Source organism: Mastomys coucha, unplaced genomic scaffold (genome assembly GCF_008632895.1).
Source record: "Mastomys coucha isolate ucsf_1 unplaced genomic scaffold, UCSF_Mcou_1 pScaffold13, whole genome shotgun sequence".
NCBI classification, from domain to species: domain Eukaryota; kingdom Metazoa; phylum Chordata; class Mammalia; order Rodentia; family Muridae; genus Mastomys; species Mastomys coucha.
The window spans coordinates 19,033,954-19,047,181 of NW_022196895.1; the positions used below are offsets into that span (position 1 = coordinate 19,033,954).

Consider the following 13,228-nt stretch of genomic DNA (forward strand, 5'->3'; position numbering starts at 1 on the left):
AGAGAGAGAGAGAGAGAAAGAGAGAGAAAGAGAGAGAAATTCCCACTTAATTTGGAACCCACAGTTGGTAAAGAAACAGTTCACCTGATTGTCACCAGTGGTAAATTTTTCTTTTAAATACATGTTTAATATATATGATAATATATCATCGTATGTAAGATGTAGTGGGAAATATTAAACAAGACACCATCCCACACTAATGTGGGCTACTCTCTGGCCCTGGTGGTCTCACTGCCTCCATGGCTAGCTCCATGCAGTAACCACCCATCTCGTGGTTTTCTTGCTGTAGATTCTGCTCCCATTCCCACCCATCCACCCCCTGTGGTCAGTGGTCATAAATCTCTGAAACCAGGTAAAATCAAAACTCTAAAGGCTTCTAATTTATCAGTCAGATTTATATCAGTAAATTCTCACTCCACAAAATGCCTGCACAATAAACTCAGCCAATTGATATTGATATGAACTTCCCACCTAGATAAGACAAATTCTCCTGTAATTATCCATCCCTTATAAGATATTCATAGCTACCTGTGGGTATTTAAAGCCACACAGAATACAGATCATACTTCTCTTCCACTTGTATTCCTTACTTCTCTCCTGTCTCTCCTATCTCTCTGTCCCTCTGTACTCTAAAATTACCAGCCCACCTTCCTTTTCCACTGCCCAATCACAGGCTCTTGCCTTATCATGTGACTGCCTTCACCCTTGAGGAGACAACATTCTACAGTAAGATCGTAAGTAGATAGATAGGTGGGTAGATAGATGATAGATGATAGATAGATAGATAGATAGATAGATAGATGGATAGATATGATGGTAGGTAGGTAGGTAGGTAGGTAGGTAGGTAGGTAGGTAGATAAATTTTATGTGCATGGGTGTTTTGCTTCACTGTATTTCTGGTACCAGGTGCAGGTAGTCTTCTCTGAAGACCACAGAGAAGAGGTTGTCAGCAGTAATGTGAGTGCTGAGAATTGAAACCCAGGTCCTCTGGAAAAGCAACAAACTAGTGTTCTTCATGTTTGAATCATCTGTCCAGACATCAGTGTACTGAAGCTTTTTTTTTTAAAATATATGTACAGGTTATCACTTGAAGGAAATTCAGCAACCATACAAGTGTTTCATCAAATCAGTTAATGCACCACTATAATTTATATATAAGAATAAATCTTAATATTTAAATATGTCCACCCAGTTCTAAAGTGCAGGGTGAAATGGAACTATTTAGTACTTGGTAGACAGCATAGCCATCCACAGAGAGGGCCATCTTCAGGAGTGGCTGAGTCAAACGCTGGCTTCAGTTCTGCTGTTGTGCTCTTAGGGAGTCTACCACCTTTTTGCACTACTATACAAAATGAGGACAGAGTGTGCCGCGCTCCCAGGATCACTGTGAGAAGTCCAGGGCAGGGGATGCCTCCCTTTGTGTGAGAGCCTGGTGCGTGCTGGCCACCACTAGGTCTAAAGCTGCATCTACCCATGTCCGGACTTCAGCTACAGAGTTTAAGATTTGCTGACTGCTGCTTCTGCTTGGTTGCTCTCCATCGCTATCTCAAGGCATGCTTTCTCATTAAGAGTGTTCAAGTTGGTTTTTGTTGTTGTTGTTTTGTGTGTTGTTGTTGTGTGTGTGTGTGTGTGTGTACACCATCGCTATCTCAAGGCATGCTTTCTCATTAAGAGTGTTCAAGTTGTTTTTTGTTGTTGTTGTTGTTTTGTGTGTTGTTGTTGTGTGTGTGTGTGTGTGTACAGCACACGCATGTGTGGAAGTCAAAAGACAACTTTCAGGCTTCTCTCTTTCCACTGTGTATGTGTTCTGGGGATCAATCCCAGCTCATCAATTGTGAACCTATATCTGTTGAATCATTTTGCCTGAATAAAGAGAGGCTGATGCACAGGTGCAAATTACAGGCAAAAGGGAAAGGAGAATGCGTTTCATTTCCACATCCTTAAGGAAATGAGGGCAACACGGTGTTTTCTTCATGCAGAAGACACTGAGGATCTGGGTCCTGTGTGAGTAGCCATGGCATGAGAATGGCAGATAAGTCAGACAAAACTATGACTTACGAGCATTCAGACCGCACCTGCTGCTGCATTTCATGGTCTTTATAGAGGTGGTTTCATGTTTATACCAAACTCAAGCTGAGTGCTGATTTCTGAACCAGGATCCAGGTCACGCTCTTTACATACTGTGATGTCATAGGTTGTTGCTGGGTGTGTTCCTCTGTTCCTCTCAACCTTATGCCTTTGAGACAGGTTCTCTAACTAAACCTGGAGGTCACTGATTGGCTAGTTTGGCTGGCCAGTGAACCCAGCAATGGGATTATTGGCATTTGTGGCCAAACCTGGGTTTGTGTGGGGTGTTAGGGATCTGACTTATGTCCTCATATTTGCATAACAAATACTTTACACACTGAGCCACTTACCTAAGCCCTGCAGACATGGAGCAGGTAGGAAGGCTTATGAGAGCTAAATCATACTTGAAAAAAAATGAACAATAAAGCTAAAAAAGAAAATCTATCTTTTGAGTCCATATGAACAGTCTTTGTAGTATCCTGGTCTTGCTGACCCTCTTCACTTCTCAGAGTGCAGTCTCAGGATGCCACTTTGATTTCTGTTTTTTGTTTGTTTGTTTGTTTGTTTTGTTTTTTGTTTGTTTGTTTGTTTTGGTTTTTCGAGACAGGGTTTCTCTGTGTAGCCCTGGCTGTCCTGGAACTCACTTCGTAGACCAGTCTGGCCTTGAACTCAGAAATTAGCCTGCCTCTGCCTCCCAAGTGCTGGGATTAAAGGCGTGTGCCACCGCTGCCCGGTTGCCACTTTGGGATATTTAGGAGAAATTTGGAATTTTTTTTCAAATGCAGGCACAAGACTGCATTTCATATTTTAAACAGAAACTGATAAAAATTAAGTACTAAAATTTATAAGCAGCTAGAGGTGCATCCATTGGTTAGAGTACTCGACTGATGTGTACTGTTAGGTTTGTTCTGAGGTTTGACTCAGTACCACAAAAAAAAAACAGAACAAAGTTTATAAGTTTTCCAGAATCATTTCTTTAACACAGAAATCTGTTTATTAAACCAAACAAAACAGAGAAAAATTATACCAGCCCTCAAAATTTTAAATTTTCCTTAAATAAGCAAACTCTAAATTCACACCTTTAAAAGATGTTTGTGCATCTATGTATTTCCAAAATACTCATATTTCAATAAGATTTTCACATTATATTCACCAACAGTATCACAAACTTTTTTTTTTGTTTTTGTTTTTGTTTTTGTTTTTTGTTTACGTAACTGTAAGGAACAATAATTCTAGAAACGCTAGAAGAGAAAAGCATAGCAATGTCCACAGTTACAAGAAAAAGTGCACATTACCTGGTCACAATCACAGTCAGTACTTGAAAAACTAGATGTAACAAGAAGGTAAGGAATGCCACTAATGCCTTCAACTCATTGTCAAAACCCGAATGACGTAGATTTTACATAAAATAAGGCAAATTCAAGAATGCACAAAGAATTTGTAATTCAACCGAAGCTAAACAACAGAAAGGAAAATAGTACAAGCATGAACTAAAGTACTTCTCCTTAAATATTTTAAAAATAGGCTTGCTTCAGTGCACAGAAAGTACCACTCAGGATGTACCTAACACTAGAAATGGAGAAAAACGGCAGAGCCTGGGACACAGGAGGGGAGAGGTCATTAAAGATCCAGCTCTATCTGCCGAGAGTACTCAATTTAAAAAACGAGAACAGAAGCTTAAGTGATACAAATCATATCAGGAGACATAACAGCCTATCCTGGAAACTATTTCCAAAAGAAATGAGAAGTACATACAAGAGTGCAAAGTTTAAGATTGTCACTTGCAACCTCAGTAACATTCAGTCATCTACACCCAGTTGCTGCTTGGTAGCCCAACCAGGGGTGAGCAGCTCTGAGGAACGCACGCACGAGGGGCTGGGTTTTGTTTTGTTTTCAACATGGTCTTTTTATAACGTTTAGAAAATTCTGGGATGAAAACTTCTGTGGTAAGCCGCCGTGTGGCGTGGGTGTTTTGAGACTGGCGTAAGCACAGAAATGGAGGCATCTCTTGGAAGTAGTTCCTGATGGGTCGGCTTACAGAAAGTAGGCAAAGGGTTTTCCAGCATTGAGTGTTATTTTTCTTTTGTAGAAAGAATTTGGAAAGAGGAGAAGGCAAAAGGGATGCGGGAAGGGTACTTACAATAGTTTCTCAAAAAACAGTTTTCTTTTAGGACCTATGAAAAAGTTACCAAAGTAAAAATGACCATTCTGAATGAAAAACAAGTTTTCTTTTTATAAAAATTACATTTTTTTCTTTTAAAATACAAGATCCTTTTCATTGTTGTTATATCCTGTAGCAACAAGAAATTTGGCTTTGTTTTCCCCAGATACTTCAGCTTTCAGTCCAATGAGTCAGTAGAAAATTCCACTAATATTTCAGTTGGATCTTGAGCTTTTTTTATACATACCACAAGCTTCTCCATTTTTATCCTTGAATTAAGAATATGCAGCCTTTTAAAAATTTGCTTATGATATTTATGCTGACACACTAAAACAAAAAGCAACAGGCTGGGCACATTTGAGCATCTCAAGTACTTCAAGGTCAGAGTTCCTGTGAAGTTTCTTAACACACCAGTGTACGGATCAAGGACAACCCGGCATGATGGAAATGCTTCTCTTAAAAGATTGTGCAGCAAGCCTAGGAGTATCTCTGCTGGAAAAATCAAGTGTCATTAGTGGAAACTGCAAATTTAGAGCCCAGTGAGTACAGACATCATCTGCCTCAGTTCTGTTGTAAAATGAGATTTTCCAGTTCATCTGCGGAACGCAATAAAAATGCAGCCGATTCTCGATACCCGGCAACAAGCTGTCTCACGGCGTTGATTTCTGTCGGACTGAGCTGAGGTCTGGAGTTTGAACTGCTGGAGGATCCCGAGCCAGTCGCCAGCTGTCTCTTCATGCTCAGATCTGTGGGTCCTAGACAAAAAAGAATCGCAAAATAAGACTGGAATAGCATTTGTTTCAAGATCTCACATGTGAGTGCCTATCAAATTATGGTTGCACTTATTCACGAATGCTTTCATGAGCGACTCATGGCCTCTATAATTGAATGCTTCTGCTCTCTGAAAGACTAACAAGTAGTGTGATATGACTAGAGAATTTTTTTTTCAGGTATCCTGGAGTAACTCCAGCCATTCCTTCTTGGTTATAGGGAAGACTAGAATCCTTTGAACACCATCCCTTAGCAGAATTCAACTCCCAGACTTGTCTTCCACGTGTTGCAGAAGCCTCAGTGTACCAGTATTAAGATGATGAATTGCAAGTATTTCTGATTTGCTGCGTTTATTAACAATGTCTCCCTCCCACCTTTATTTCCTTTTTAAAAGGCCCACTGATTCTAATCAGTGCTGCTGGCATGAGCATGAGTGTAAAACCATCTACGGAAGCCTGAACCTATGGAGACCCAGTGGTACCAGGAGCTTCTCTGCCATGAGTGGGGCTGTGTGAGCACTTCTCTCCACGTTGACATTTTGATTGGCTTGCTATTATGCAGGTCTTGTGTAGATACTTTGTCCACTTGGCACAATCAAGAAATATCTAGGAAGGGAGTCTTAATGAGGGACTGTCTAGATCAGGTTGGCCCGTGTGGGAGTAAATATGTAGAGCTTTATGTAGAGCTTTATCTTGATTGCTGGAGGAGGAGGGCCACTTCATGGGCAGGGCTCTGGACTGTGTAGGAATGGAGACAGACGAGTGTAAGCATGCACACAGTGGTTCCTGCATCTCTGCTACTTGACTGAGAATGTGACTAGATGTTTCAAATAGTTCTGCCTTGAGCTGTCAACGAAGATGAACAGTAATTTGAAACAGTGAGTTCCAATAAACCTCTTCTCCAAGAGACTCTGTCAGCATAATATTACAACAACATGTAAAGAAACTATGACAACCCCTTAAGAAATGTAGATGCTATCAGCTGAGGGACTTCTGTGCAATGTTTAGAATGGACAAAATTCAAGGTACAACTTAAAGACTTGGTCTAAGCTTTTATTTTTTTCCCCTCCCACTCTCCCTCCCTCCTTTCCTTCCACTTTTTTCTTTCTTTTAAGGAGTTGATTGAGACCTTTCTTAACCATAATATCAAGGTGGATTAGCTTTATAACAGGTTAGACTGAATTCTTCTTTGAAAGGAAGTGAGGAAGCAGTTCTTGCAGTGACCCCCCCCCCCCCAGAAGCTCCATGTTGGCAGCCCTGTTTTCTGTTACTAATCTGCATCTCTATTTGCATAAAATGCAGTCAGATGTCTCTAGTATTTCCTTATACATTTAAAAAAGTCTGGTGGATCTCATTTTGCACAACATTTAGTCATTTATAATGAAACATGATACAAAGTTGTTTAAAATCCTGAATTCAGACATTAGCACTGAGAAAATACTTTATGTCAATTTTCTATAGTTAAATGTTTACTTTTATAATTCAGCAAGCATTTATTAAAATTCATAAAATGTGGAGAGAATTCCTAAATTTAGAAGTAATTGAATACAGTATTGCCAAGCATATCACAACAGTCAAGATCTCAAACTGCCATGATTCTGCAACATTAAAGCATTTTAACAGATCCTAAATATGGGTAAGTATTCAGAAAAGGACATTCCTTTTGCGAGCTAAATTAAAGGATGCCAATTTCCTACTAGTTCTTCCCAGGACATGAGGGAGACAGGTCGATACCCAACCACTCTGCCATCATCCCTGAAGGAGGTAGAGGTCTCCTGAGAGAGACAGAGCTTCACTTGAAATTTAATTAGAGCAGACACAAGATCTGCACAAAGAACTCTGACATCTGATAGCAACATACTTCTACTCCTGCCATGGCCTTTCCAAGCTTTGATTTTTCAGGCAGGGTTTATCTTCCATTTGGTCTGCTATTTACAAAATCATATTATCGACATGACAAGCAGAGAGAGGCGTAGGTTGTCACATTTGCAGAAAGGAGTCACCGAACCTGTGATCAAACAAATGATTAACAGTGTCTGCTCTGTCTGCAATGGTCTGAGTGGATTTCTTCCTTTTATTGAATAGATTTATTTTTCATACAGTGTAGTTTGAATATAGTTTCCCCTTTGTCTACTACTCCCAGCTCCTTCCCATCTCCTCTCTCATCCAAATCAGTATAGTGGCATAACAAATGTCAGGGCTGCAGGCAGACACTCTTAGGACCTGGTTTTCGTTTACAGTCAAGAAGTCCAGTACCCAAAAATTTTTAAAAAGTAAGTAAGAAAGAAAAAGAAGTTGGAAGGATCCTCCTCTCAATGATGTAGAAATGTTTTTAGTTTATGCCTGATTATACCAGTTTATTAGAAGTTGGAATGCTTTAGATTATTTTTCCTCAAGCTTGATTACGGAATCCTGAACTGGAATTGAGGCAAGGTTAAGCAGGGGCTCTAGTTGTCTTTGGTGTGAAGGAACATCACTTAAATGTTACAGTTTAGCACTTACTCAGACTGTACTTATGGCTTGAAAATCTTCTTTTTAAAATAAATTTGATTGTTGCAGTTTTGTAATCCTTTCTCTTTTCCTTCCTTCCTTCCTTCCTTCCTTCCTTTCTTTCTTTCTTTCTTTCTTTCTTTCTTTCTTTCTTTCTTTCTTTCTTTCTTTCTTTTTCTTTCTTTGTTTTTTTTTTGAGATAGAGTCTCCCATAGCCCGGGGTAGCCTTGATCTTACTATATAGCAAAGGATGACCTGAAAGTTCTGATCCTCCTGCCTCTACCTCCCAAGTGTTGAGGATTACAAACATAAACCACTAGGCCCCACCTGGATTAAAAGTGTAAACACCCTAACCTAGTGAAGACATATAGTTTTGTTAAATTTTTATTAGCACATGCACATTTGGGATAACTGTGTAATATCATCTTCACCTTCATTAGCCACCCCAACTTCCAACATATAAAAAAAAACCCTTTTTTGCTAAGTGCTTGCTACTCACATCTTTAATGTTATAGGGGCGAGTGAGGAAAAAGTGTATCATAGATATTTATTCATTGAGCACTTACATGGCCCTCATCCAGTGAGCACTCACACAGCCTACACAGCCTTTGTCCAGTGAGTACTCACATAGTGCTTGTCCAGTGAGCACTCACACAACCCTCATTCAGTGAGTACTCATACAGTGCTTGTCCAGTGAGCACTTACATAGCCCTCATCCAGTGAGCACTCACACAGCGCTTGTCCAGTGAGCACTTACATAGCCCTCATCCAGTGAGTACTCACACAGCGCTTGTCCAGTGAGCACTTACATAGCCCTCATCCAGTGAGCACTCACATAGCCCTCATCCAGTGAGCACTCACACAACCCTCATTCAGTGAGTACTCACACAGTGCTTGCCCAGTGAGTACTCACACAGCGCTTGTCCAGTGAGCACTCACATGGCCCTCATCCAGCATCACCACCTCTCCTTCATTTCTGCCTCAATGATTCAATGCTATGTCTGACTGACTGAGCTCAACCCTTGCAAAGTAAGGGTTCAAATTTGATGAAGATGTACAAATTAATGAAGTATAGAAAATTATTTTTGAAGACAAAACCACTGAGAACATGGTTATAGATGAGTCAGGCCAGTGAGTCAGAAGGACCAAACGCATTGACCAAAATGATGCTTAAAGAGAAAATGGTTTCAGTTGACAAAGCTAAGGCAAACATTTATAAACCTTCATGAAGCCACAGTCATTTAAGGGTCATTGTGTTGGACAAAGTGATAAGGACTTATTCTTTATGCTAATTCTTAAAAGTTGAATCAAAACTTAAGGATATGTCATGTTAACCTGTAATTTTTCTAGAAAGTTAAGTCTTATATAGCAAAAATAGCCATGATTCATTTTTTTAAGATATGATATATATTTAAGTTATAAATAAATGTTCATTTATGATTCTTAGAGTTTAAGTGAAAGTACACATTGATAATGATTAATTTTAGAATTAATCTATCAGTTAACTGTTTTTGTTTCTTGTTTTAAACTGCTTTATTTTCTAATAGTGTTTTAGTGTTAATTTCCCTCAGATGTTGCTCTACTCAGACATCGTTTTTAAAAAATACTTTAGTAGCAAGAATCATGTTTTTGAAGACCATGCTAACTACTTTTAATTGTTAAAAGTCACAGTGAGGTAAGTGAGGAGATTGCTCTTGTTGAGGTCTTAGATTCCATTCCCAGCACCAACACAGTGGCTTACAACCACCTGTAACTCCATTATAGGGGATCCAGTCTCTCCTGCTCTCTACAAGGATCAGGTCTACCTTGGTGCATACACAGACATGCAGGCAAACCGTGGTGTGTGTGTGTGTGTGTGTGTGTGTGTGTGTGTAATGAAATAAAGAAAAATAAATATAGTGCGATTGCTGGGAGATAATTCTGTCGATAAATGTCCGCTACTTAAGCAATAGGACATGAGTTTCAAACCCTAACACATACCACAGAAAGCTGCTATTAGAATGCACAACTGAAATCTCGTTGTTGGGGAGGTGGAGACAGGTAGATCGCGGGGGATTGCTGCTCAGCCAGCTTAGCCACTGAGCTGCAGGACAGTGAGATTCTGTACCAAGGGAAAGGTAGACACAGTTAAAAGACAATACCTGTAGTCTGGTTTTATGTCAATTTACACAAACTAGAGTCATGAGAGAGGAAGGACCTCAATTGAAAAAAAAATGCTTCCCTAAGATCCAGTCATAAGGAGAGGATCCAGCCCATTGTGGGTGGACTGGTGGTCCTGAGTTGTATAAGGAAGCAGAACATGAGCATGGATCTGAGCACGTCATGAGGACCAAACTAGTAAGCAGCACGCCTTCATGGGCTCCACATTAGTGTTTGGCTCCAGATCCTGTCATGAATTCCTTTGACTCTATCGAAGCGTGAACTTAGTAAAGCCTTTCCTTCCCAAGTTGCTTTGATTATGGTATTTCATCAATGGTAATAGCAACAGGAACCCTAAGACATGCCTGAGGTTGTCTTATGGAATCCACACCCACGTAGTCTGATTTCACATCTCCCATACAATCATAAGCGAGCCCCATTATACAGACTCCACTTCTGATGTAATTTTAGAGAATGAAGCTGACTTAATTGGTGAGAATTAAGCTTAAGGATGACAGTGTTTTGATGACATGTAAAAGGGTAAGGTGTTTCCCACCATGTTCTTACTATTATCTTAATGAATGGATCTATATCATCCCTTTCGACATACTTTAAAATTCTTTCCAAATAGCTCTCTGTGCTTCTCAGACCTTAATCAGTCCCTCATTAGATTGTACTGAGTTATTTCTTTCTCAGCTTTGAAATTGATCTTGGTAATACTTAATTCATGTCTACTAATAGACAGTTCTCCAGTCTCGTCAATCTCATTAATTCCCCGAAAACTCACGGAATAAACAACAGGGACAGAGCAGAAGCATTGTAAGTTCTCAAGAGGCAATGAAAGCTACCTGCATTCTTATTTGGATGTTTTAAGTGACCACTGGTATTGTCAGGATACTTTCCAACCCTTGAAAACTGTTAATTCTCTAATATCATGAGTTTTCAACTATTTCTTTGTTCTGGACATAACTTTGTCTATTGCAGTCAAACACAATAATCTAATGTAAGTGCAATGAGTTTGTTATCTAGCAACCTGTTTGGATGCTAACTTTGTCTACAAACTAAGTTTTATTTCTTTTAAGGGGAGTAGAGGTCTGACTGAAGTATTCATTTGGTAATAATTTAGTACCTTTGTGTCCAAAGTTAAAAGAAATTAACAAAAAATTCAATATTTTAGCTACATTGAGAAACATATATAAAGTATCTGCTTCAGTGCTGGCTTACCCCAGACATCTCATAAATGACGCTTCCATAAACCGATAACTGAATTTTTGCCAATGGTAAACAATAACTTTACCATAAATAAAGCATCAGGTTCAACAGTCGATGAGTTTCAGAAATACAGAAGCATCAGAATTTGAGCTGGAGTATCCTTTCTGATGGGATCACTATGACGTCATACCATGAGCTGGGTGCTTTTTCTGCCCCTCCACCAATCCCGCTTTGTCTATGTTCACCTAAAACAGCTCATTCAGTCTGTTGGTTTTGATAAAACTATCTTCAAAAATGACTGGGGTCTGATATCTTGAATAGGAAGGTATTTGTAATGCCAGTGGTGCTTGCTGTCTCTTCACGTTCATCATAGAAATCTATTTATCTTAGAGTTAATGTTTATAAAATAGGATCTTCATTGAATGGCATGAATCCACAATCCAGTATCCTTTTATTATTGTTTCATTATCTTTCTATGCTCTTCTCTCTCGATTTGTCTTCACAGATAATCTTAAATCCTTTCAAATAGACAGTTTTGATTTTATTGTTCTTTCTATTGCTTGTTTTGTATTTAAAGCACTTTCCAGACTTGTTTCCTTTTATTTTAGCATTTTTTTCATTTCTAACTTGGATTAAGTGATATCAAAGAAATGATAAAGAGATGGGAATAGTAATTACTTTGATCTGATCATCACATACTGCATGCACTGTGTTTTTACAAATATGTACAATTAGTACACACACACACACACACATACCTCTTGGGCTAGCAAGATGGCTCAGTCTTAGGTAAGGCTATTATTACAGTGATAAAATACCATGATTAAAATAACTTGGGGAGGAAAGAGTTTATTTGGCTTATACTTCCTCATCACTGTTTATTATCAAAGGAAGTCAGCGCAGGAACTCAAACAGGGCAAGAACCTGGAGGCAGGAGCTGGTGTGTAAGCCATGGAGGGGTGCCTCTTTCAGGCTTGCTCTGCAGTGTTCCTTCAGTTTGCTTTCTTAAAAAACCCAGAACCACAAGCCCAGGGGTAGCCCTACCTACAATGGACTAGACCCTCTCACATCAATCACTAATTAAAGCCCAACAGGCTTACCTGCAGACTGATCTTACAGAAACATTTTCTCAATTAAGGCTCCTTTCTGATGACTCTAGCTTGTGTCAAGTTGACTTAGCTAGCACAACTGACCCCTTGTAAACTTGACACATACAAATGTGTCATTATTAAGCTACAGCTTTTCTGATCTTGTTCATCCCCATGATCATACATTAATATTGATATTACAATGTAAAACATTATCTAAAGATGCTTGCTCCAAAACATGACAACCTGAGCTTGAGCCCTAAGACCTACAAGGTGAAAGAAGCCAATGAACACCCACAAGTTGTCCTCTGACTTGTGTATCTATGTTATATTATGCACATATACATGAGTCTATACATACAATGTAATAAATCTAAGAAAAGAAAAACAACTTTAAAGTATTGAGTCTATCAACTTTTTATTGTTTACAGGTAGGCATTAAAATACTAGCCTAGTTCCACTGCACAAATTATTATCAACTAATTATCAATTATAATTGATAACTTCTTAATCCAATGCTACCAGCATGGGGTTCATCCTTAGTTGTTGTTATTTACTTAGGTGGCCAATATTTGAATGAATATGCATTATCAGAAAGCTGGAGGTAGGTTTCCTCATATAATTGTTAAGTTTTAACTTATTTCCAACAAGTTTTTTTTCTATTTCCTGTTCTATGATTTTTTTTTCTCTTTGGCTATGATCATGGGTATCATTTCCCCTTTGTGATTTTATTAAGTTTTCATTTATTAATTTATAGGGGTAATTCTGGTATACATGGAATCAGATAACTATTACTTTCTGATTAACCATTTCTCTTCATTATTCCAAACAGAGTTATTAATGCCCCAAATTTTTGTTTAAATTCCGATTATTGTTTATTTTCAGTATATAATAGAAATACTTTTCTTTCAATTATTTGCATGACTGTGGTTTTTAAAATACCTTATGCATATATCCATTTGACTATTATGCATTTATGTGCATCACATATGTGCAGAATAATGGGAGATGAGAAGATGTTGGATCCCCTGGGATTAGAACTGCAGGTGGTTATGAGATACTTGCTGTAGGTGCTGGGAACAAAACCTAGGTCCATGGCCATAGTGGCAGGTGCTCTCCACCCCTGAGACATCTCTCCAGCACCAGAACTCTGATTTGTATAGTTCCTTGCAAGACTTGGTGTTATTCCATATTCAGTGCACTTGACTTGATTAGGAAATTTTCAGAGAGTACACTATAGTGGGACTTGTATCTCTTCTGCTATCTCAGTCTAAAAGAAGTCTTTGTCAACCCAATTACTT

The 13,228-nt window shown here is 38.8% G+C and overlaps 1 protein-coding gene across 10 annotated transcripts in view; it reads right to left on the reverse strand.

The window, feature by feature from the left end:
- Positions 1–3,038: 3,038 nt before the first annotated feature.
- The window catches only part of Nol4 (nucleolar protein 4), a 322,425-nt gene continuing 312,235 nt past the window's right edge, over positions 3,039–13,228 (reverse strand). For 6 of the 10 annotated variants that reach the window (XM_031365083.1, XM_031365084.1, XM_031365092.1 and 3 more), the window contains one exon: positions 3,039–4,983. In XM_031365083.1, coding sequence (XP_031220943.1) covers positions 4,790–4,983 — 194 coding nt within the window. In that variant the 3' untranslated portion in view covers positions 3,039–4,789. The remainder of the gene's footprint in view (positions 4,984–13,228) is intronic. The other 4 variants (XM_031365087.1, XM_031365088.1, XM_031365086.1 and 1 more) reach the window with 1 other exon arrangement.